We start from the raw sequence: 23810 nt of genomic DNA, 5'->3' as shown, positions 1-23810 counted from the left end.
AGAGAGCATCGGTGTGTGCAAAGCATAGGGAGAATTGCATATAGAAAAAGAAGCGTACACACGCTTCTGGCGGATATTACCGCGAGCCATGCGATGTATATACAAGGTAATTTTCTCAGTCGTACAGATAGGTACGTTTCGGTTGGGTGCGACCCGGTGCCACCAGCCACAACCTCCATTCGCGGCTTCCCTTTCTCCCTGACCAGCCACCCTTAGCCTTTCGGTCTGTCGAACCTCGTTCACTTCCGACCGTAAGAGGAAAAAAGAAAAGCACGAGCGAAAGAGAGGAGATTCGGTCTCGTAACAAGAAAGCGCAACCAACTTTCGTCCATGCTTTGCTTCTGTCTACCAAATTCGCGCGAATAAAGAAGAACCGGTCGACAAGTACAGTTTGTCTCTTTTTCTGCTGTTCGTTACTACCTGGCTGTGTACTGGTGTTTTGGTCGAACGAGACAAAGGTGGAGCAAGTTCTTTGTTCCGTTCTTTATTTACCTGCAAGGTTAAGGGTCGTCGCAGGTGAGCGACACCCGTCACGTTTACAGTTGCGTTAATTCGACGTCGAGTCCTAAAGGGATTTACGCGTGACGCAACTTTCGACGACGAATTTATGTCATAGTCGCCCTCGACTGCAAAAACGATGCACGCAGCTCGCATACAACGGGTATGAAACAACTGGAACCAGTCGATGGTACTTGTTTGCGTGGGTTGAGTCGCGCGTGTGTATTCGGATTTCAAAAGACTCGGTGAACTGGGATAATGGATAGCTAGCGAACTCGATCATAGGATCTCCCGGCCATTATCTATGCGGGCGAGTTATCCAGTGAAATTGGAAATTTTCACGGCTGCGATCCACATTCCGTTACGTACATATTTCCAGAGAAAGTAGAACTCTGGTAACGTGTGTTCCCTGAGTTTACGAAAGAGGTTTGTTCAGAACGCGTTCTCGAGTACCTAACGTTATTGGCGACCCCGAGTATAACGCTTTATTAGATTCTTTTCCACCGAGTATGAGATATCCGGGGAGAGAAAGTTGGCGCTCTTACTGCAAAACTACGCGAGTCTGACGACCTACTCGAGCCTCGTTACCGATTAATTAGACGATCGTCTTTCCAACAGCGATGTTAATTAGAGATTATTACTAATCGAGCGTCCTCGTTTTACAAGGAGAAACTGGCTGATCCTAGGAAGTACCTTGAGAAGCGTATTAGAGGAAGGAAAACGGACTGGTCTTCTCATTCCTGTTTCGGTCTAGTCTCTTTTCAACTATCGAGCTGTCTTATGAGTTCGCATAAGATCTACATATTTAATCAACGAAGCGTACTTCCGTTCGCAAGCATTAGTATACATGCGGAAACTCGGATAAAGCTGCAAAATCGTTAAAAGACTTGTTAAACCCTTCGTTATCTTGTTTGAAACTACCAGCTATAACGAATCTATATATTCTATGTTATGATAAGAGTCTCGTAAATAATCCTTGTCGGATTATTAAATATTTTTATCGGTCGATGCTCCGTTGATCACCTAATCCCTCTATGTAGCTTGTATGTGATTGTTGAGAATTGTGGATCTTAATCGCCGAAATAAATGTATAGGAACACTTAAATTACACTTATAATTGATATAAAAATGGTTTCAGATTTATTTAATACGTGATTTACAAGATATTCGTCGATACATATTTGCACGCGTCTCAGCACTCTCTTCGTCTCATCACCTGCCTTACCACACTACCAACGAAACAGTTGCATTCATATGTTTTACGAGACGCTGTGCACGCATGCTCGTATATGTGTGTCACTACTACGCGGCTAGTCTACTGTAGCACACAAAATTACACGTATCTGAATAGTTGTTTGAACAACCTGATAGATTCGTCTATTCCCGAGGACCGTGAAATTCTTTTCGCTTCGTTTTGTCCTTTTCTTCTTCTTCCTTTCCTCTTTCGCTACTAGCGTTCGCATTTCATTCGATAGGAACCCGATACTTTTGCCACAGACGCTGATAATCGATTGGAAACCATAATTGGAAGCTGCCACCGTACGTGAAACAATTAATTAGACCTTAATTAGCGCTCGGCCCAGTTTCAAAGCTCCGACAGTGGGTAGGTTCCAGAGGAAGGTGCAACTTCGACATCGTATTACCCTCGAAAACTCGTGAAGGAGATAAAAGAACAGGTTTCGTCGCTATTCTATTTGATCCTTTTCTGTCGCTCGTTGACAAGACCTTATCGGTGTGTAATTATCTTGCCGCGCTCTAGAATACGATACGGCTCTAATTGCCCTTTTCCGATAAAGTTAATTCATTTAATCTGCGCGTCACCTGGACACGAGCAATTAGCGTATATCGTGTTACATTAACTTCCAGGTTCCACGCTTACAATCTCACGATATCGTAGAATTCGGATTCGTTTTTCTTCGAAGATATCTTGAAACGTTTATACCTTCTTCCTTTCTCTCTTTAACTTCCCCTGGAACGAAACTCTAAACCTTTCTACAGAGGAGATGCATAAAACGACGATTGTACCAAAAATATTTCAATTGTATATAATCGTATATCTTCGCGTAACGATATTACGTAGCGATGTTCTAAATACAAGAAAATAACCAATAAAGAAATCCGATTCCACGACGACGCTTTAATTTAAAAGTTTATAGATATCAGCCTTATCGAATTGCCATTTTCCAGCAGCACAAAAACCCAGAAATATTTCATAAAATCGGATGTCTACTCGCTTCCACGTAGGAAAACACGTAGCAAGAATACTCTGTCCCATATCTATCAGCCCTAGTAGGATATCGAAGGCGTTCCGATAAGATAGAGAAAAATATTCAAAGCTATCGGCGTGCCAGGTACCATCTTTTATCCCGTTCACGGCGTGCGTTCACCACGATAACCATAGCGAACTTTTGCCCGCTTTTTGGACGGCTTCCGGTACACATTCGACAAAAGCAGCCTGTCATCCGGCTCGCTTTTCTCCCGCTGAATGAAAAAGAAAATGCGGACGAGCTACGGAGAATGGCAGAGCAAAAACGTGGAAGTAGAATGAAGGCACGGGCCCACGGAACCGCCATAAAGTCTCGTTCCCTTTAATCCGGTTGAACCGATCGACCTGATCAATCGCGACTGTGGACCCGATACTTCGTCGATGTACGTCCCTCGGGATATCCTCCGCGGCAGAGAACTAATCACGGAGTGGAAACTCGACGCAGTTCGAGACTGGTGGCTCGGTTGGATTGTCGCGTTTGAAAATTTCATTCGACAACGTTGGCCAAGCATTTCCGCGACCGACGCGCGAAATTGAGTTTCATACGTACTCGTGAATCCGAATGAATCGGACGCCAAGGCATTGTCTCGTATCAAGATCGTGTAACGTTCGTGAAAATCTGCCATTCTCGTTACCGATACTCAGCACACGCGTATTAATCGTATCGAACGTGGATATTCAATTCAGAAGTATTCTACCATATACATATCGAGTTTCCCAATTTCTCTATAACGTATGCGAAATGGAATTTCAAGGACGTTTATAAAACGTCGAGCAATTCGCCAGTCGTGTTCCGTTTATTTCGCGTAGCTATTACCCGACGTTATTATCGGGTAATTTAAACGAGCTTTGTCGCCCGAGAATGCCCAAGTTTGACGCTGAACCCAACTTGAATCCAGTTATTGGATCCCGTTGCGTCGATACGAATTTCTGAACCGATAACGAAGCAACATAGCGCGCCAGTTGCACCAGCTACCAACGGCTGCTTCAGTGGCACTGTAACCATATTCTCGTATATCTGACCGTGTCGCAAATTTATTACGAACCAGCTTTCGAAGAAATAGCAGCAAAGCTCTGTGTCGAATCTGCTTTACAATTTGCAACGTAATACGGGGTATACGTGATCGTGAAGATACAAATGACAAGCTTAATTTGGAAAAAATTCATTTTCTCGCTTTTCTTTTTTGTGGATTGATACAGCTGATCGAAATACGCTAGTTGATACTATAAATCCACGTTCGTGGAAAGAACGTGGCTTGGCATTAATTCCACGTAATCGTATCTCAGGACGTTCTTCGTGTGTTACAGCTGCGAGAGTACACGCTAACCGAAACTTATCACGAAGACGACGTCGAGGTGGAGTTCGTCAGCAACGACAATCTACCAGCGAACAGTCCAACCCCTAGGGGGATCGACCCGAACAGGGACCTGAACGAGGCCATCGCCGAGGAACGGAAGGAAATGGACACTCAGAGATACAGGTACGTTGCTCGCTCGTTCGTTTTTATCGAATTCCTCTTCTCGAATTGTCTTAGCAACGCGAATAGCAAGGGACCAGGAAATACGAAACACGAGGGACAATTTCAAAATTTCGTGACAACAATGAAAATCTTTCGAGTATATAGTTGGCGATAGAGTCGGTCAAGAGAATCTATTTGATCGCGAAAACACTATCGACAGACGTACCGACGTTAAAAGATACGAAAATATGGCAGGCAAGTTTGATACTCGCATAAAGAACAGTCGTACTAACGGATCTGTTCAACTAACAAACGTGTGACGGTGTCGAGACAGGATGTGAGAACTTGAAATAACACATCGTAGAGAAAAAGCAAAGAGTGGGAAGATGGTTTCTTAACCTTTCCAAGGTTCTTCATAGATAATATCTATCTTATGTTCTTCTGGCTTTTGTAACTGCGATTCTACTCTACCTCTCGTTCCCGTTCGTATCATTACGAAATCCTTTGGCCTTCCTTTCCACTTTTCGTTCCTCGCTCTATTTCTCTCTTTAACTTTTACGATCAAGCTGGACCAGTTTCATAGAGGAAGTTCATCTTTTTCCATCTTTGCAATCCCGCTGGCGAGCTGGCTTTGTGCAACGAGAAATGCACGCAGAATCGTTATTTCCCTCTACTTTCTCACGTAGCACAGGCATTTGAAAAACTTTCCTGAAAGTTGGGCAAATTTTTCACTCCAACCTCCCTTTTAACCCCATTGAGAAATCTGACCTGGTATTTCTCTAGGCGCTTCCTGAATTAGAGTAATTGCGCTGTGTAAACACGGAAAACGCGATCGACCGGCAACACCCACGTTTCGCTGCCCTGCTTTATCCGGAATGCGTGCGTTAACACTCGACCAACTCTTGCAACGTGAAACGAAAGCTATAGACACTTTAACGTGTAACTGTAAAGTCTCGAAGCACACCGGAAATCATAAACATCCTCGTAACTTTGTTCTCAAGTTCTAATCTGCGAGTCGTAATTCTAACCGCGATATTCGATAATTTCCACACGTATCTGATAACGAGTTTCTGTTTTATCAAACGCTTCGATATGATAGAAAGTAATCTGTCGAATTAATTGCAAAGATAAATACGACGCACGGTTTTGCCCTGCTAAACGGATTTTCCACCTTACGACCACCCAAAAGTAAATGTATTTTCATTTGTACGATACCAGTTAAAAGCGAAACTAAAGTAGAGTGGCGAACGAATTTATCCAAGTGCACGTGCGAAATATTCTCGTATCGATTTACGAAGACGGTGCACACGCTTGTGAAACTATTTCGTAACAGGTAGACCATAAGTCTCGTATATTCTCGCGCGATCCGTTTAACACACGACCGCCAACTTCCATCTCCTATGCCGGATATTATTCTTGCGGATACTATTTATCCGCCGTAAAACGAAACCCATGAAAATGCAATAAGAGACGACCGCGAATCAGACGCGCTTCCGGCCGTCGATTCTCTTGGGTCAGCGTATACATTTGACATCTGATGCTCGATAACGATATTACTTTTCGCGGACTTGGCAGATTCTTAGTGGCAATTTCTGCGATACTCCCAGTACAAAGTAGAGTGCCCTTATCGTCGTAATATCCGGCCCGGGCCAGTCCGCCGACACGATCATCTCGAAACGAACGATCTCGTCGTAACTTTTCCCTTACTTTATACTTTCCCCTATACTTTACCTCGCTTCCACTCGCCTCCATCTTCGCCGTCCTTTCCGATCTTTCGTTCGCTCCACCGTCCCTTTTTCGGGGATAGCAATTTTTATCGAATCAAGGTCTCCGTACGACAGGCACAGCTAGAGTCTTTCGTCTTGTCGAATCGAATCGCGACCACTCGACATAACGTTCGTCGTGGAAATTATCGATTAAAGTCGATGAAATTTCATTTTTACGAAAGCAGAGTTCCGTTTTTTAAATCGCTAGATCGATGCGTATTTAAGTTTCCTTCTTCCAGGATTTGAATTTCGCGGGTCGATAGTATTCGTTAAATTTTGTTCTGTTAAATACATTGTCAACTAAGAAAGTTAGGGAGATTTGTAATAAAAATATCAAAATTCTGTTATCTACTGTCGCGAATAATCGGAATAGCAGAATAATTTTCTCGTATTAGCTTAAACTTGGTAAGGATATTCGTGTGGAATTTTCACCTGTACGATTTTTAACGTGTAAATTATTCAAGACGAAAGGTATAGGCGAGCGGAAAACTTGGTTCCAAGAACGTTTAATTCTAAAATAATTATTCTAAATTCGAAATAATCTGTGATGGACACTCAAATCCTTCGTGACAGTGAGAACGTATCAATATCTGTTAATCGGTTGACAGACGGTAACTGACTTTCCCTTCTTCTGTCACACCGTATCGTTTAGATCTACAGATTGGAAAATGTCTATGTCCTTCGCGTCTATGTGAGCAGTTCAACACCCTTCGTCCACCATGTGTCCACCGTCCATGTGTATTCCGGAAATCTCAAAACGGCAAGAATTCGACAATTAGATCGACTGGAATCAATAAACCAGGGAATCGCGATACAAACGTTATCGGAGAGAAAACGCTGTATCGATCGGTGGAATAAATTTTTCAGCCGAGCTGCGGGCAATTGTTTCAGCTCCCCTCGTCGAAACAGTGTGATACCTGCGACCAACATCACTGCAGACCAACGACAAGCGTAAAATACGTTGCTTCGGGTGCGAAACTTTTAACCAAATTGGAACAACGTGCAGACGAATTTACTTTTTTCCGGCATATACGCAACTACCTTGGATTCGATGCCTCGAAAACGTGAAACGCCTGATCAAGCTTATGCCGTACTGCACGGCCTCCAAACTTTTCAATCTACGCTGTGAAAAACCGATCACCGATCTCGAAGCAACATTTTTTCGCAGTTTAATCGATCGGTCGAGAAAGCTGCCCTTTCGTCTCGCTAGTCTCGTGACAAAAATAACGAAATTGCCGAATCGTATTTTAAGAACCGCGATCTCATGTATTTTACTTGAGCGCGTGTTTCTGCGTGTACAGAACGTTAATGACAAGTTCCATAGAGAAGCTGTCACGACAGGTGCAACAGCTCATCGAGGAAACAGCTTTAGAAACGTTTCTATAGACGTCGGCTACCCCGAACAATGTCGCTCGACGTTGAAAAAGAAGTGTGTCGCTGGCCAACTACGAGGCTATATTGAATAATACTGCGTACAATATCCTAGCTGCCATTCACTCGAGTGACCCACTTTCCTTTTTCAAACGTAATCGCGAAAAAGAAGATCCTGCCGATTATTAGAACGACGAATTCCAAGCGAGCTATGGTAGGTGAGAAAAGTATAGCGAGATCGTAAAATAAAGCGTTAAGTAGATTTCTAAATCGGACACAGTTTAACAGGAAGAATCATCTTTCTATTCGCATTTGAATCTCTTTAACGTGCTTAATTTCCGTGCAACGCATTTAAACGGTTTCTTAATGTTGATAATTTTGGATCTTAATTGCCGAAATAATGGTAAAGCAACGCTAAGTTTACACTTAGTATTTATATTAAAATAGTTATAGATTTATTCGACAAACGATTTCAAAGATATTCGTCGATACGCATTTACACGCGTCTCACCACTTTCTTTGTCTCACCTTCTTCCATACCAGACTGTTAACTGAACAGTTTACATTCCTTTGTTTTCGAGACGCCGCGGGCACACATACTTCCACACACTCGTATTCACGTACATGTATCACTACTACGCGGTCAATCTAGTCTAGGACACAAAATTATACATATCTCAATACTTAACAAAGTATTCGAAACTAGAAAAAGTTAAGTAGTCGTTAAACGATACGAAGGAATATCATTTAACTCGATATTTTATACGACAAAGAAACTATCCGCTGTATGAGATACGTATTTTGAAATTTGTACTGTAAAATACACGTAGTTGAAAGTTCGCAGACCGCGTTAAACTCTGAAGCTTTATTAAAGATAAAACGTGTTCCAAGCTTTTAGCGGTACTGTACAGCGTCACCGGAACGAATCTCGGATATTTTACAGTTTTTATTTTTACAGAGAAATAGATTGGCATTAGCGATGCGCTTAAACCGAAATATACACAGTAGATACGCTTAAAGCTTCTCTAGTTCGATCCTGATCAAACGTTACTTGTCCGGATCTCCACTCGTTACGCTCCTCTCGAACTAGATTCCAAGTGGAAAACGAATAGTAACTCTTCGACTAACCGATTCTCCATATCTTGCATTTCGCTGATAATAAAGTAACGACGTGTACGCACGGTTTCCAATCGAATGGGAGAATGGACGCTGATGAAAACAGAGACGAGAGAAAAATAGACGAAGATGCAGATTACGATGATTGTCGGGATACGGTTGAAAGGCCGGCAGTTCAAGCCCGAGGGTACGAGGCCGATTACCAGAAACGACGATCGGCAGTCGAAACCAGAGTGGCCAGATAGCACCGTGTGCGATCGAATCTCGGACGTTCTTGCGTTTCGTCGACTTCCGTCCTTATTGATACGTACTTTTCCCCGCCCCGATTCGATAGATCGTTTGTAAGACTACGAAAAGCGCGATAATTGCAGACTCGATCGCACTTATCTTCCGAAGGAACGTTGCAGTTACTGCGATCGAGGAATTTTGCCACTCTGCGAGAAATTCTTGGAACGAATGATAGTTGCGGAATGTTGGACGATTTTGGGAAGATATTTAAATTAGGTCAAACGTGGATGTGGAATTTTTATTGCTTTCGGGTGGGGGGAGGGGGACGAGGCAACTTTAAAACGATGTCACGGATAGATGCAACGATTCGTAGAATTTGAACGGTTATTGTAAAAATGTCTTTGCGGATATGGAAATTTATGCGCGTTATTAAAATAAAATGGTTCGAAATTTCCTCGCTACCGTAATTGAATACGACAGTGATGGTATTAGTGAAACGAATTGGGAAACGTAGCTTTTGGTAAATGTACTTTAAGCGAATTTACCGTCAATAACATTAAATGTAAAGATGAGATACCAAAGTACTTGGAAGGAAGGATGAAGTGGAAGGACAGGAAAATTCTAGCCAGATTCAGATGGAAACGAAACCAAAGCGAGGAAATACTGGAAAGAAGAGGGAGAAAAAAGATGCAGACTATGTAAAAGGAAAGAAGAAGACCTGAGACATGTAATAGAAGAATGTGAAATAACGGGAGGGCCAAAAGACATGGAAAAAACACTGAATGAGACTGGAGAAAGACTAACGGAATTAAAATCAATAATAGAGAAGAGAAGGGCAAGGGCAATACAAGATGGGGAGGAAAGACAAGAAGGTAGTACAGCAAGGAGCTTTTAGTCATTAGTTTTAGCTGTGAAAGATAAAATAAGCTAAGGGAGTGCAATACAATAGAATAGATATATAAGGAGGGGAGGTAGATATATAAGGAGCAAAATAAGTGTAAGAAATGTAAATTGAAAGTTCGTCCAAAGCCGAAAGGCACGGACTAAAATAAATAATAATAATAAACATTAAATGTCTTGTAACTTTTACGTAGATTTTCGAATTGAAACTTTATCAAGATAACAAGAATAGTCATGTTTCGTTATATCGTTAATGAAGTTTCACCAAGTTCTATGAAACACGCATAACGTTCCCGTAAGAGTTTTCCAAGGTAAATGTCCAACTACTTTTCTAAATCGCATAAATAAGCATTGACACGAATTAATCCACCGTGAAGTAAATATTATACGAATAAATAAAAACATGATAACGAACGAATCGCGGTTTCAACCGTGCGTGGCAGCTGTGATGGTTGAAAAAGAATTTCAGGCACCGACGATTCTCTCGGCTTCACGCTCCTCGCATTCGAAGATCCAACATAAACAAACAGCTTTATATATTCAGTTCCCAGAGAGAGAGAGAGAGAGAGAGAGACTTTTTTTTAATTAGAAGGGTTGCTCTTTTTCCATGAATACAGAATGAAACTCAATTACTTCGTAAAGAAGATCCAGCTTTCCTGCGAATGTTCGATCAGATTACGATTAATTACTACTCGTGATGAGTGTCCTTTGACGATGCAGCAAATCAAATATCGCGAATATCGCATCCGTTTCTGTTATCAAACGTATTCCGCTTTTTCGCAGAATTAACATTAATTCCGTAGCGTGTTATGCTACGTACGAATTATCGCTGGAATTTCAATAGAAAAAGATGGGAAAAACAAAAAGATGGAAATATTCGAACGAAACAGCAAACAACGATTCGTCGATGGCTCGTTCTAAAAGAAAAAATTCTGTAAGCTTCGCGATGGACTACTTTCCTCGACATATCCACCGAACGTCCTCATATTTTTTGCAGAGTCGTCGAAAGCAGCAGAAACCGGAATTTAGCGTCGGCTGGCGGACGCGAATTTATGCCTCCGTGAGCATTTGCATTTTAAAATTGTCAAGCTCCGGCTGTGCACGGTAATGAGCTATCTGAATTGCAAATTCAGATATAATAACGCGCTTTCGTAAATATATTTTCAATTACCCGCGAAGGTGACGTTACGCTTAATTGACCTTTCCGTTTACGCGAGCAAATCGCCCATCGAGTTTTCGAAAACGCTCCCCTGGCTACATCGGCCAATTTTCCTATCAAACGGTCGATTCAAACTTCCGAACAGGCTGTTGCGCATCCCAGCCACCGGCTGTAATTTCGTTTCGCGGATCCTACGTGAAACATTCACCCTGTTTACAATCTTGCTTTTCTACATCAAAGTCGCCATCGTGGAATTAATTTTCCAACTAAAAATCCCAGAACATTACTATCATCGTTGATATAAAACGAGAATGATTGAAAACGATAAGTTGACCGTAGATGTTTGCGCATATGTAGCCAGTTTAAATGAGAACAAAATTTACGTTTCACTTTTAAATTCGACGCTCGTTGCCTGTTGAAATTTTGCATCATTTTTTCCCTTTTTCCTTTTTTCGTACCAGTTGTGCGATCCTCAGACATTTTGTCATTTTTTGATCGTCGTTACACGCTAATGTTTGCAATAATGCTGATTTGCACGAATATTCGCAGTTTTACGATAGAAAATTACACCTTACATCCATCGCACGGTGAAAAATAACTGTTCTTTCGTAGCCTATTTCGCCTTGAAATAAAAGAAGAGAAACTTCCTAAGCCTAACGAGCCACGAAAGCTTCACTGTTGACGTTAGCTGGTTTTTCCAAGAAAATGCAAAATTATCGCCGCTCTCAGGATGCTTCTATGCCAAAAGCTTCTCGGCCCGGCTTCTTACATCCCACGGTTTAATGTGCACGGCAATTAAGACAGAGGGTAAGATTATCGTGCGGCAACACATTAAAAATGTTATAACCGGCGAGAAATTAGCGAGAACTGGGTCAACGCTAAGTCGCGCGGATGAAACGATTCTCAGAAAAAACGAAGAGATGAATCGTGCTTCGATGCCGGTTAATGTCGATAAATACCGCGAAAATTTCGAGTATTTTCCTCTTCGTTTGCTCGTACCTTTTCCACCAGAGCGGAGGAGCACGAGGGAATAATTTAATTCTGACGAAACGCTAGTCTTATTTTCTCACTGCGTATCGCGACAAGTCCTTTTTTCACAACCTTCGGTGTACTGCGATGCTCGGCGGAGATTAGGCGAAAAAAAACGTGAAAAATAGTCGCGCCAGATCCACCGTGACTATAAATAATCGCGCAAAGCGAATAACGACGACGTTAATAAATTTGAATATTAACGAGACCATTAATAGGAAGGACGGCGCAAATGAGCTCCGCGGAGTCTTCCTTTTTCCCACGACGAGCAGCGGTGCTTTTATCGAAATAGTTATCTGGCGACGTACGTCGTGTGAAAAATTCATTTTCACGACACGATCGCTTCGTCGAGACGTCGCGACTCGTCGACCGAGAAAATCGCGTCTCGATCGATCCTCCAAGGACTGCGTTGCGTCGAAGTGCTTGCCTCAAAAGGCGAATCTCCGGTTATTCTCGAGCCCCTGCCGAGCGAACGACTCGTAACTCACGACGAACGATCAGAGAAGGAATAAACCGACGAAACAAAATTCTCAAGCGAGATTTTGCCACGAGAACCGTTCGCGAGAGCCAATTCGCCGGTGTATCCCGAGGCCTGGCGAGTGTCTCCACGGCGGAATTGTCGGACGAAATTGAAATCATGCAAATGCTAGGGAAATAAATTAAAAATGTACACAGGAGCGCGTCAGCCTGCCTGTCTACCTGATCCCCGTAAATTGGAAAAAGCTACGCGGTGGACTTAAACTTCTCGGGTTAGGTCTATTTTCCGAATGGGCAACCATCGGCGAGTGAGATTGCACCGTCTACTCTGGTCGATGAGAAGAACTCGTTTCGCCGATGATTTTCAGTTCTAGGTTGTTCGTCGGGAAACTCGAGCTCGCCCAAGACCGACATCGTCTAATACTAAGAAACACGAGAAGATCGAAAATTCCAGAGCGCAGAGTAGAAGGATAGGGGAACGAGCAAAGCGGGATGAATAAGTTTCGGTTTGTGAAACAGAAATCTCGCTTCTTCTCTTTTCTCTCGACACCTCTTTGCTCCGTTCCTCTTCTCTCTCTTTCTCTCTCTCCTCTCTCTCTCTCTCTCTCTCTCTGTCTCTCTCTCTCTTTCTGTTTTTCCTCCAGACTAAGGCTCTCGTCGCGTACAAACGTAGACACGGCATTCGTAAATCAACTCTCGAAATTGTTTTCGAGTGGGCCGCACCTCCCACGCTTCGGCAAACTCCGAGTCTAGAAATCCAAGCAACGACCGATGGACTGACTACGTGGACACGCCGTTCCCGATAATTTTCCTCCTCGTGGGAAAGCGACCGGGTGGCGACCGATGCGTTTTGATACGCGGCGAGCATCGCGGTTGTTTGAACAGATCTCGTACTGGAAAGAGATGGAAGAAGTTTGTAGGAATTTGGATGCGTATAAACCTTTCTTTCGCCCATTGGTATAGAACGCGGCACTTTTCGAGCGGCGTTGTAACACAGAAAAGCTCGTCGGTTAATTATCGAAGTTAAACCACGACATAATTAATACCTTCGTTGCGACCGACTTGGAACTGATGCGCGGGATGACGAAAGAGTAACGCAATAGAAAAACTAGTAGCTTTTTCGGAGGCACAAATTTTTGAAATATAAGCAAGTTTCGAAATTGTGAATTTATATAATGCCACGAAATGGAGGAAAAATATTTTGAAACGTGCGTTTCTTCCGTTTGAATCTTTTTCTTCGGGAAAATAGATTATAACATACAGGGCACATAAGCAAATTAAGTATTCGACAAATTAGTATATCGAAACGGCATATATACTATCGTATGTAATTCCATAGAATTTCGTAGAATTCGTAATAATCTTGAATTAATTTAATGGATGAAAGAAATCTCTGTGCAGATCTCATTTTTCTAACCGTCTTTACAAAGATACGAATCTGCCAAAGTATCCGTAGTCTATTAACGATAAATTATAAGTGTTGAGATATGTATAATTTTCAGTGCTGGACTAGGTTAAACGAGCAGTAAGAATACTTGTATGCGAGTATCAGTGTGTGGGAGTATGTGTGTGCGCGGCGTCTCAAAAACAGATGGACGTAAACTGTCCAGTCGTTAGAAGCATCTGGAAGAGTCGTCGGTTAACAGTCGGGTAAAGAAGAAAGTGCTGAGACGCGTGCAGATATGTATCGATAAATATAATAGAGATCGTCCATTAAATAAATGTATAGCTATTTAAACAATAATTAAAAGTGTAAATTTTGTGTTCCCATAACATTATTTCGGCTTCAAAGATCCAAAATTCTCAACAATAAGAATCTATAGAAAAAAATTCCATAGAATTTTCGGATAAAACGATTGATTCTCGTATATTACAGATATTGGACGACGACCGGAAGTGGTCAGATGATAACCGAGCTTCCACGAGACAATAAAGCAGCGATCATGGACAGCATAGCTTCGTCATATGCGTTACAAAGACCCAGATTTAACGCGACACCTCCACCGAAACTTTCGAAAGTCGATGGAAAGATCGGCTGGCCTTACTATCAAAAGTACAAACAAACAGCGGAAGCGCAGAAGGCACAAATCTTCGAGGATATTCAGAGGAAAATGGCAAACGCGACTAGCGGCAACAGTCTCGGTCATTCGTGGAATTCAACCGACATCACGACCCAACGTCAGCACAGGCTCAGAATGAAACATCATCGACTAACGTCTAAAGGAAAACGCTTGAGAACGCGTAAGTAGAAGATCTTGGTTCTGTGTATTCAGCTTCTCGTTGAAAACCTTTCTCCGCTGCTTCAAAAGCGACGTGACACGGTTCGTGCCAACAATGACTCGACCACGTTGATGCGATCTTTTCATTCGTGGAAATTAATGATAAAACAGAACTTAACAACGATGTGTTCCGCGCAAATGCTCAAAGAACGTTCTCTTTCGCGCTTCTCTGACTCGCTGTATTTAGAATCGCGGTCTTTGTCGCCGCGTCGATTATTTTTATATATTTTCCGTTTCGTTTCACCTCTTCTGTTGCGTGTAAATACCGGTCTAACGCTTGTTTTCTGACGACTTGAATTTATTTAAAACCATCGACAAAGCTCGTCATAAATGGACACAAGCGCGCATTGTGTTCTAATCTCTCGGTTGTCAATTACGCTCGTTCATTTAATCCTTCGCTCTACGATTTTTCGCGAAACCATTTCATCCACAGCTATTTCAGTTCATATATTTTTATCTTACTTTATCTCGTCGAATCTATTCGAGTCTTTTTCTTCGCTACGTTTCATTTTCATAGCATCGAATTTTCATTATTCGTACGGAACGATGCATACGTAATCTGATATGCTAAACTCTAACGCGTAAATAGATTTTATAGCCATCTGATGAGTCATTTCCTTGGAAAACACTGACAAATATCTCTTAAATGAATAAATTTGCAAATTCCCATTTTCGACCAACTAATTTCCAACGACAAACCCAGTTTCCATTTAATCAAGATAATTGCAAGATGATTAATGGCGTTGTTCGATGATCGCAGGTCCTCCGAGGGATTGCAAGGTCGGAGAATGGGGTCCATGGAGCGCCTGTAGTCGTAGCTGCGGCGTAGGAGAGACGCAGAGGACGCGGAAGATCACGATAAAGCCGCGCCGTGGCGGATCAGCGTGTCCGCCTCTGAAAGAGACCAAGTGGTGCGGCAGCGCGAGCCCTTGCTCCGACGGCAAATCCATCGTGGACAGCTATCAATGGTAGTCGTGTGGTCGTCGGTGAAACGATCCCGTGAACGACGAAGCCGTTGACTCGAGATGATTTACCCTGAACGATCCGAAGGGGAGGATTCTAGGGACCCAGTGGGTCTCGACGAAATAGACGAACACGGCTGGATCGTTAGCGGTCCGCTAGATTGCGTCAATAACGTTATCGTAGTCGTAGCACCAAAGATTTCGCACGGGCAGAGACGGCGTCGATAATATCACGATCGATCGTTTATCGATCGATCGAGTCAATAATTATTTGTTTATCGGCAGCTAAATATCAAACGTAACGAGAAAAAAAATGAGAATCGTGCCGCGTGTCGGAGGAATAGAGATACAAAGATAGAGAAGTAGGCGAGTCGTGCGTTACCCTGTAAACGGATGTGGCATGGGAATAGAAAAAGAAAGGCTGCGCAAGAAAGCTTCTTCTGTCTTTGTCGAACAAGGCACGCACAATGCACACTGATGCAGTTGGTTTGCTCGCCATTGCACTTACGTATTTATCGTACGAATGTGAATGCGTTATTAGACAAGAACACGAGGGATTTCTGTGCAGCGCTCTATCGCTATGTCGCTTTTTCAGCTCGCTCTCGCGTACACGCTATCCTTGTATCTCTGTGATGAGAAGAAACATCGTTCTGAACCTTGGCCTACAAACCGAGTTTCCTGCTCTGCATAAAACTCGTTCGTGTTCGACCCTCGGTCGGATCGACATATTTTCTGGATATAACGTTTGAAAACTCCGTTAAAAGGGGGCCGAAAGGACGAAGGTATAAAAATGCAACACGAACGAGTTAAGGGGGATCGTTGGAGCGTAGAATGGCGCTTAATTTTCGACGATTTTCGTGCACGGACGCTTTTCAATACGCCGTCGATTGATCGCCAATCAATTTCCTACGCGATATTTTCTGCGTTAGTCTGGAGCACGGAAGATTCGTATCTCGATCTAGTTTGCTTCTTGGTTCAACTGTCGGTCGGCCCAGCATTATATCGACACGCGACGATAATCGTCGCAACGCGTTTTCAAACTTCGACACGCGGAAGAACGAACGAGAAGGGAGGAACGACTCTTTTTGTCGGAGACCACATCTGTCCTTGTTGAAACGTCGAGGCGTACGCGTTTATCATTCGTGGACTCGACCGATCGGAAACGAGATAAAGGTTGTCGCGATTCGAACTGTGAAATTCCACGAGAATTCGAGCCGGTTTACGGATTATCCTGGCAGGATAAAGCGAATTCCCGAACGCGATCCGCTGAAACTCGGATACGGGCGTCCCAGTTCCCACCGTTGTCGGATATCCCGTCGACGCGATCCAGTCTCGTGGTTTGGCAACGATCGAAAAAAACGAGGAAAAAAAGGAGAAGAAAAAGGAAACGAGGGAAGTACAGAGTTTTCCGAAGGTTCGAAAAATTGCCGGCAATTCCCCGAGCGGCTAAGGCGTTGAACGCAATTAGTCCACTGGTCTTGCACGATGGAACACCGTCTCCAGTATGTATGTGCTAGTTTCTGTGTGTATGTGTATGTGTATCGCGTGTGTACGTGTGACGAACGAAGAAGCCGGTGGATGAGAAAGTTTCTCGGTAGAAATCCAACGGGTGGTTCGCGTGTCGATCGACGGTCTTAGAGGGACTTAGTAACCGGTCGCCGGATATCCTACCATCCGAAACTAGCTTTGCATTTCTTCGCGATTCGTGTCCGGGACACGTATCCCGGAACCTGAAAGCGTCTATTGATTCTACGCCAGCGCCAGTAGTTCAGGGTGAAGGGAACATCGAGGGGATTATGGAGATGCTACGTTTGAATTTTTTTAAGAGAGGAACTGCATCTTGTAACTTATAATCAGGAAAAAAGCATCTATTACTTATACGTGTGTATATCGAGCAAAGTGAAATCGATAGTTGCGCTCTCGAATTTATGGACGACGTTGTATATTTCCGCGTTTGCATCGCTTCGCTGCTACTACGGTTCTATTAACCTTTTAACCGAGTGCACTTCTCGTTGGAGTGGTGTTCGCGTTTTCATTTGAACGGTGCAAGAATTTATCGATCCGAGCCCCTCTTCCAACGTTTCTACTTGGGAAATGGTGTATATGAAAATAGCAAATACCGCGTGCTTCAGTCTCTATTATCGCTATAAAATGATTAAATACTCGGTTAAGGGGTTGAAAGTAGGCTCTTCGACGGATCGATACCGACACATGCAACAACATCTTACGACGCTCATCTCGCCCTGTCGAATTCGTAAGAGATTTACAAAGAGAGAAAAGGGAGAACGCGAGAGAAAAATAACGAGAGAAAATGAAAGAAGGTTCGTTCCGCGAAAGATCTTTCCCCCGCGTCAGTGTTACGGTATTCGTTCTCATGGCGTGATAGGGAAATTTTTATAAAAAAAAAAAAGATATCATCAGGTACATACTTAGGTGAGTGTATTATATCTTAGGCGTAAATTTAACGATAATAATTAATAACTAACGTTTAATCGTAATTCGTTAATTAATAGGCTCTGGTATTACGACGCCCGTCAAGGGCTGCACGCGCAACGGCTTGTCCTCCTCACGTAATGTTATTTCGTAACGGGCAACGCTGCAATTATGCGGCGCGCTATCCGTCGAGGGACACCCTGTCGTGCGTAGTCAACTATCGTTTCGAGTAATTAAAACGATCAAACGTGGTAAAGGGTTGGAAACGAGGGGAAAGAACTACGTAACCGTATTCGTTTGAATTTCATCGACTCGTTCTGTAAAAATAGAATTCTAAAAGAAACATTTCGCTATTGATCTATCAGGTTATTCCACAAGTAATATCGTCCCTTATCAATCACCGGAACTCATAATTAATCGAAAAACGAAAACGATCTGTTAGATGTAGAAGCGTATTCCTCAAAAATAACCGATGAATCGACGAAGTTTGCTGAATGTCAGATATGTATATAGCACAATTATTAAAACAAGAAATATCGTAATATTTCTAATATTTTCATGCTACGATCAGCGATCATAATTAATTTGAAGAATTAAATGATATAGATAATCATACGTTTAGTTTCAAAACCAAATTGCAAAATAGGAAACACCTGTCACGCTGCTCCCACCCTCCCCCCCTGTAGTCTCCGTGTACAGGCACGAAATTACTTATGGAATGTCCTAATGAAAATAGATTAAAAAAGAAAGAATCGATAGAGTACAAAAAAGAAACGGTCGAGATTCGTAGCCAATTTCGACTACGCAAGATACGCGTAGTAATACGCGAGATAAACAGGAGCAAGGTTTCGCTTATATCCACGGAACGAGAAAGTTGTTCGGTGGATTGTAAAATTTCTCGCGGTACAATACGCGCATTACGATAGAACCGACGAAAGGGAGGGCCTTTTATTTCAACCGGGAAGAAGGACCAAGCCGTCGCAGTTTTAGCAGCATTAAGAGAAAGGGGATGAACGTTTTATAAACTAAACGCTCGAGGGGACGCTTTCTTAACGAAAGTTTCAACGACACTGAGAGAGAGAAGGAGTAGCCGTACTTTGCCTAAGAAATAAAAGCGCGAGATAACAAGGAGAGGAGACGTTACCAAAGAAAACGCTCGTGTAAATGTATATCTTATCCTTTCCTGTATTTCCCACTTGCCAACCCCTTTGCGTTTCCCCTCGAAAAACTTTTTCCTGCCCATCCTCCTCTTGAATCTTCCGTTGTCCTCCATCTTTATACCCACAAGCGTGTCTGTGTCATTTTTCTTCCTCCCTCTTCTTCAAACCTGTCGCAGACGCATAAACGCTTCTCCTCTCTTTCTCTCTTCTCCCTAACGTGTGAGCGGCTCACGGAAGACAATGACAAATCAATGAGAGACCGACCGAAGGGAAGGAAGGAGGATGATTCTGTACAAGTCACTGTGCATTCTAGCCTCTAAGGACCTAGCCGATAGGACTAGCCGTTAAGCAAGAATATGTAGCAATGTATAACACATAAGTTTATATTACATAATAAAATCTGTCGATAAAATCCGTTCGAACGATATTTTTCACTTGTGACGTATGATGAATGGTATTCGTATCGTAATAAAGTAGCTATTATTTCAGGAATGGTCGTACGATTTTCGTATCCTGCTCTGGTCTCCTCAATCTGTAAGATTCGCAACGAAACGGATGATCTAAGTATAATCGAATTCCATGAACGAACGATTGAAATGTCATAGGTTTCGTTCGATCCTCCGTGAAATTGTGTTTGCCATCACAGTCAACCACTCGTTGCAGATAAACATACTCGAGCGACGTTTACCTTGTTTCAATTTAATCTTCTATACGGAATGTTATCAACTAATTAAACGATAAATGCGTTCTTTTTCTACGTTCTGCAAGACCGACCCCAATGTTAACGCGTTATATTTTTCTTACAGAGAAGTAAGAGAAGATGGAAAGGATTAAATTTAGCGGACCATTTGATGACAGTTATTGTAGCAAGAGGTAAAAAACGTAACGGTAGAGAAACATTCTTCGATCGTAAGGTGAAAATGCAACAAAAATATCGGTCCTTTGATCGAATCGCGCCACATGCGATATATGCACCTCATGTACCTTGCGCACAGGAGGTAGTGTATACACGTTTATGCTGGCGGAAGAGAAGCCACGGTTCAGCCATTGTTCCCTCGAAAAATCAGCAAGCGAAACCTCGTGGATAGAACGCTTTCTGTTAACGATCCGATCCCTCTTCGCAAGCCAACCGACAATATTAATAATCGTCCCGGCGGAGCAATTCCAGAGTCGGAGGGTAGAGAAAGCTGCCACCGTTGGTTGTTATCACGCAACATTACCCGAAAATAAAGGACGCGGTGCGGTTTGCTGGGAAAAAGACGAGTACGAAGGACAGGTAGCCAGAATACAATACCTACAAGGCGTACGGATCTTGGAACCCCACAGTCAGATAAGAGGATGGAGGCAAACCCGCAGCCGCCCTTTGCTCGACCCTCGACTTTCGAGGACGAGCCGAGTGCAATGATGCTGCACGAAATCCAACCTCGTCCCCCTTTTACCCATTCAGCCGCACTTTGCCGAACCCTTCTTTATCTCTTCGCGTACAGTTAATCGCATTAATGTCGCCCGTTTCTTTCGCTCCAGACTTTTTGCCGTTGCTTACTCGAACGTAGTATTTATTCCCGGGGAAGAGAAATTAATCGTGGAGTGCTTTTCAAAGAGACCGTCTGTATACGATATCCAAGAAAACCAAGAAAAGTTGGTCTGTATAACCAAGAAAAAGACTGGAATTGTCTGTGAGAGCGACATCATGGCGAGAAATAATTGTATTCTAAGGAAATATTTTCGTAGAATAACATTTTCCTATTTGGGGCTTCAAGAAAATAGTTTGAACGTGTTTAGTTAAGAATCGGCCTGGTACACGCGTATGATAAATTTCCAAACTTTCTTTTCTCGGAAACAAAACGTCTCGTGGAAAATTTGATTGTACGTTTTCCACTTATTTTCACACGCAGAATGATCTTCTGTCGACTGTTTAGTCCTGTCCAGTCCGGAATTGACCACGTGCAAGTATACTTGACAAATTTGCAAACTCGATTTTCTCGAAAAGTAATCCGAGAATGACAAAGTTTTGTTTCGTATCTTTTTCTTATTTTTACACGTGTTATTTTCTACGCGTTATTTGGTCGGACTCTGTACAATATAGTTCGCTTCTAGATTTTCTTAATACACAAATTTTGTAGAAATACTTTTACAAATAATGCAGCGAGTAACGGGTACAAAAAGAGTGAACGAACAAATAAATTGTTTGAACGACGGTGATCGTAAGAAAAATTTTCAAAATTTTCTTTGCGCCGACTATCAACGTGTCAGGTCCCAAAAGATCGTCTCGATGTAAGATGGATTAAAACTCAGAATAAATCAGATCGCTGAATTCTACTCGTCAAAATCCACGAGCCTATTATTCGCCGGTACCTGAGGGAAGTTCCAAACTCGACAGTGCAAATGTTTAAACGAGATAAATCAAAGGACCAATGGGTGTCTTCTGGCTTGTTAGACCAACCCTCGACGCGTAAACGTTTCCAAACGAGCGAGTCTTAGTCCAAAGATACTCTCTCTCTCTCTCTCTTTCTCGCTCCCATATTGGAGAGACGAGCCGTGGATTAATTATATTAACGTTTCAATTAATCAAGCTTGGACCTCGAGAAGAGAAACAAAGATAGTTGTACGATCTGGAGGACTTGAAATGCCGATTGAAACGAAGCTTCTCTCGTTATCGTGTTTATCTTACTTTCGTCGATCTTTCGCCAAGAAATAAGCGTAGCTTTATTAGAGAAACTTAAAGAAAATAGGCGCGAAAGTTCGTTGGTTCTCGTGCTTCTTGCTGGTTCGTTGAGAGAACACGGTTCCAGTCAAGGATTTATACTGGCCGCTCTTCGAAAGTTAATGAAACAGAAACACTCTGCAACGATAACGATGAAGAAACATTTTCCTTCATTTGGAAATGTAATTAACGAAAATATTAATCGGTACTGTAGCTGGGTCGTTGGTCGATAAAATTGAAACCACAGACCATGAAGGAATTTTTTTCTTTTATTTCGCTGTAACCTGAAATATTTTTAGACCATCGGAGAAACATAATTGGCCGGAAGAATGCAACCAGTCTGAATTAATCTCTTTTTAAGAGGTAAAAGAACGGATTTAAAATAATATCAAGCATCCCCGTATTCGTTCATGAAACCAGAAAGTGAGCTCGTTCACCGCTGGCGCAAAAATAATAAAGAGCGATTCTAAAGCTTTCCACGTTCTGATGTAATCTACGTCGTCTCTCAAGAACCAAAGATATATCACCAAGATTCTCGAAGCATTTCAATCTTACTCTAGCCATTAAAATTTACCAGCCAAACTAATATCTCGGAAGATCCGCAGCTTCTGTCGCGCGTTTCAAGTAATTCGGAGCAAGTCGAAATGAATGCCAGCCAGTTTCCCACCGACTCCAGACACTGTAGCAATTAAAACGATGGTTCTCGTCATGTCGGTACTCGTGCACATCGACCGTGTATATGTTCATGGAAGAGACCGGTAAAACCGCGGTTCAAATGAGAGATAATTGAGCGTGAAGAGCGGAGAGATGACGATAATATAATGGGAGAAGACGTGTAAGGCGTATCTGGTCGCACGGCAGATCGCTCGTAGTCCGTTGTAAGTGAGATATTGTTAGTGGAACACGTGCGCCTGGTTAGAGGCTAAGACAGTCCCGGGGTTCATAAAATTAATAACCCATAAATCCAGGGGAATATCACCGAGAAAATTGCCCGAACATATATTACGTCGTCGTGCCGACTCGCTTTCGCTCCGCCCTTTCCTGTCGCTGAAATTCGACGAGGGGACGTCCGCTTTGAGGGTTCGTATAATCAAAGAAACCCGCCCTTTTCTCTTGGAATACGTTGATACATCGAAGAAAGTTCAAATACGACTGCTTTTCAAAAGCGGGATAAAAATAACAGTCGAATTACTGAGAAATTTGTTTTTTTAAGAAAACACTCCTTAATCTAATAATAACTTAGCTTAATAATAATCAGAGGACAAGGTCAACGAGAAAAGAAATTTCTATTAAATAACACGTTCTGTCCAAACGTAGTAGAAATTCGGGTTAGTATAAACTAAAAGTAGAATTAACAGCGGGGATTGTAAATGGCGCGGATATATCGGTTCGTTCTACTTGAACCGGGCGGAAGGAACGTGAGAATCAATGTTTAGTCTGCAAACAAAACTGTACATGACTGCGTTCCTCTGTTAGCAACGTGCATCTGTTACGATCACATTGTTCTAAACAATGGCCAGAGGTCTCGCTGTTCTCAATCACACGGTGTGTAACTATCCGGCAAGGTTACTTCCTGCCCTGCTGAACCTCTCATTTTCCACCTCCCACCTTCGCCACCAACGTTCCCTTCGGCGTGATGTTTTCGAACCAGGGAAACCGCTACGCTGTTTATCCAACAAAGAAAATCTCATCTTTCTGATATAAAATGACCTGCCGCTCGTCCAAGTAGTTTAGCCTCGTAATGGTCAGACATCTCGGTGTACGTACGGTGGAACTCAACTTATCCGAATTCATCGAGGGACGAAGAATTTATACGATACAAATTTACCAATTTTTCCATGTATCTACGATTTTTCCTTCGTACAAATAAATTCGATCGGCAGAAATTCTCTTGCATAACTGAATTAATATTATTGGCGAAATTGTAAGAGTTGCTGATAAACTGCAATGCACTAGGCAATTACGCAACTCGTGTTTAATTATTTAGAACGAAAATACGAGA

The 23810-nt window shown here is 42.6% G+C and overlaps 1 protein-coding gene across 1 annotated transcript in view; it reads left to right on the top strand.

The window, feature by feature from the left end:
* The window catches only part of LOC122575360, a 196068-nt gene extending 176476 nt beyond the window's left edge, over positions 1-19592 (top strand). The window contains exons 5-7 of the mRNA XM_043744165.1: positions 4073-4245; positions 14147-14511; positions 15310-19592. Of these exons, the coding sequence (XP_043600100.1) occupies positions 4073-4245; positions 14147-14511; positions 15310-15521 (750 nt within the window). The 3' untranslated portion in view covers positions 15522-19592. The remainder of the gene's footprint in view (positions 1-4072; positions 4246-14146; positions 14512-15309) is intronic.
* The last annotated feature ends 4218 nt before the right edge of the window (positions 19593-23810 follow it).

Source organism: Bombus pyrosoma, linkage group LG15 (assembly GCF_014825855.1).
Source record: "Bombus pyrosoma isolate SC7728 linkage group LG15, ASM1482585v1, whole genome shotgun sequence".
Classification (NCBI taxonomy): Eukaryota; Metazoa; Arthropoda; class Insecta; order Hymenoptera; family Apidae; genus Bombus; species Bombus pyrosoma.
This window is presented reverse-complemented; position numbering and strand designations above follow the sequence as displayed.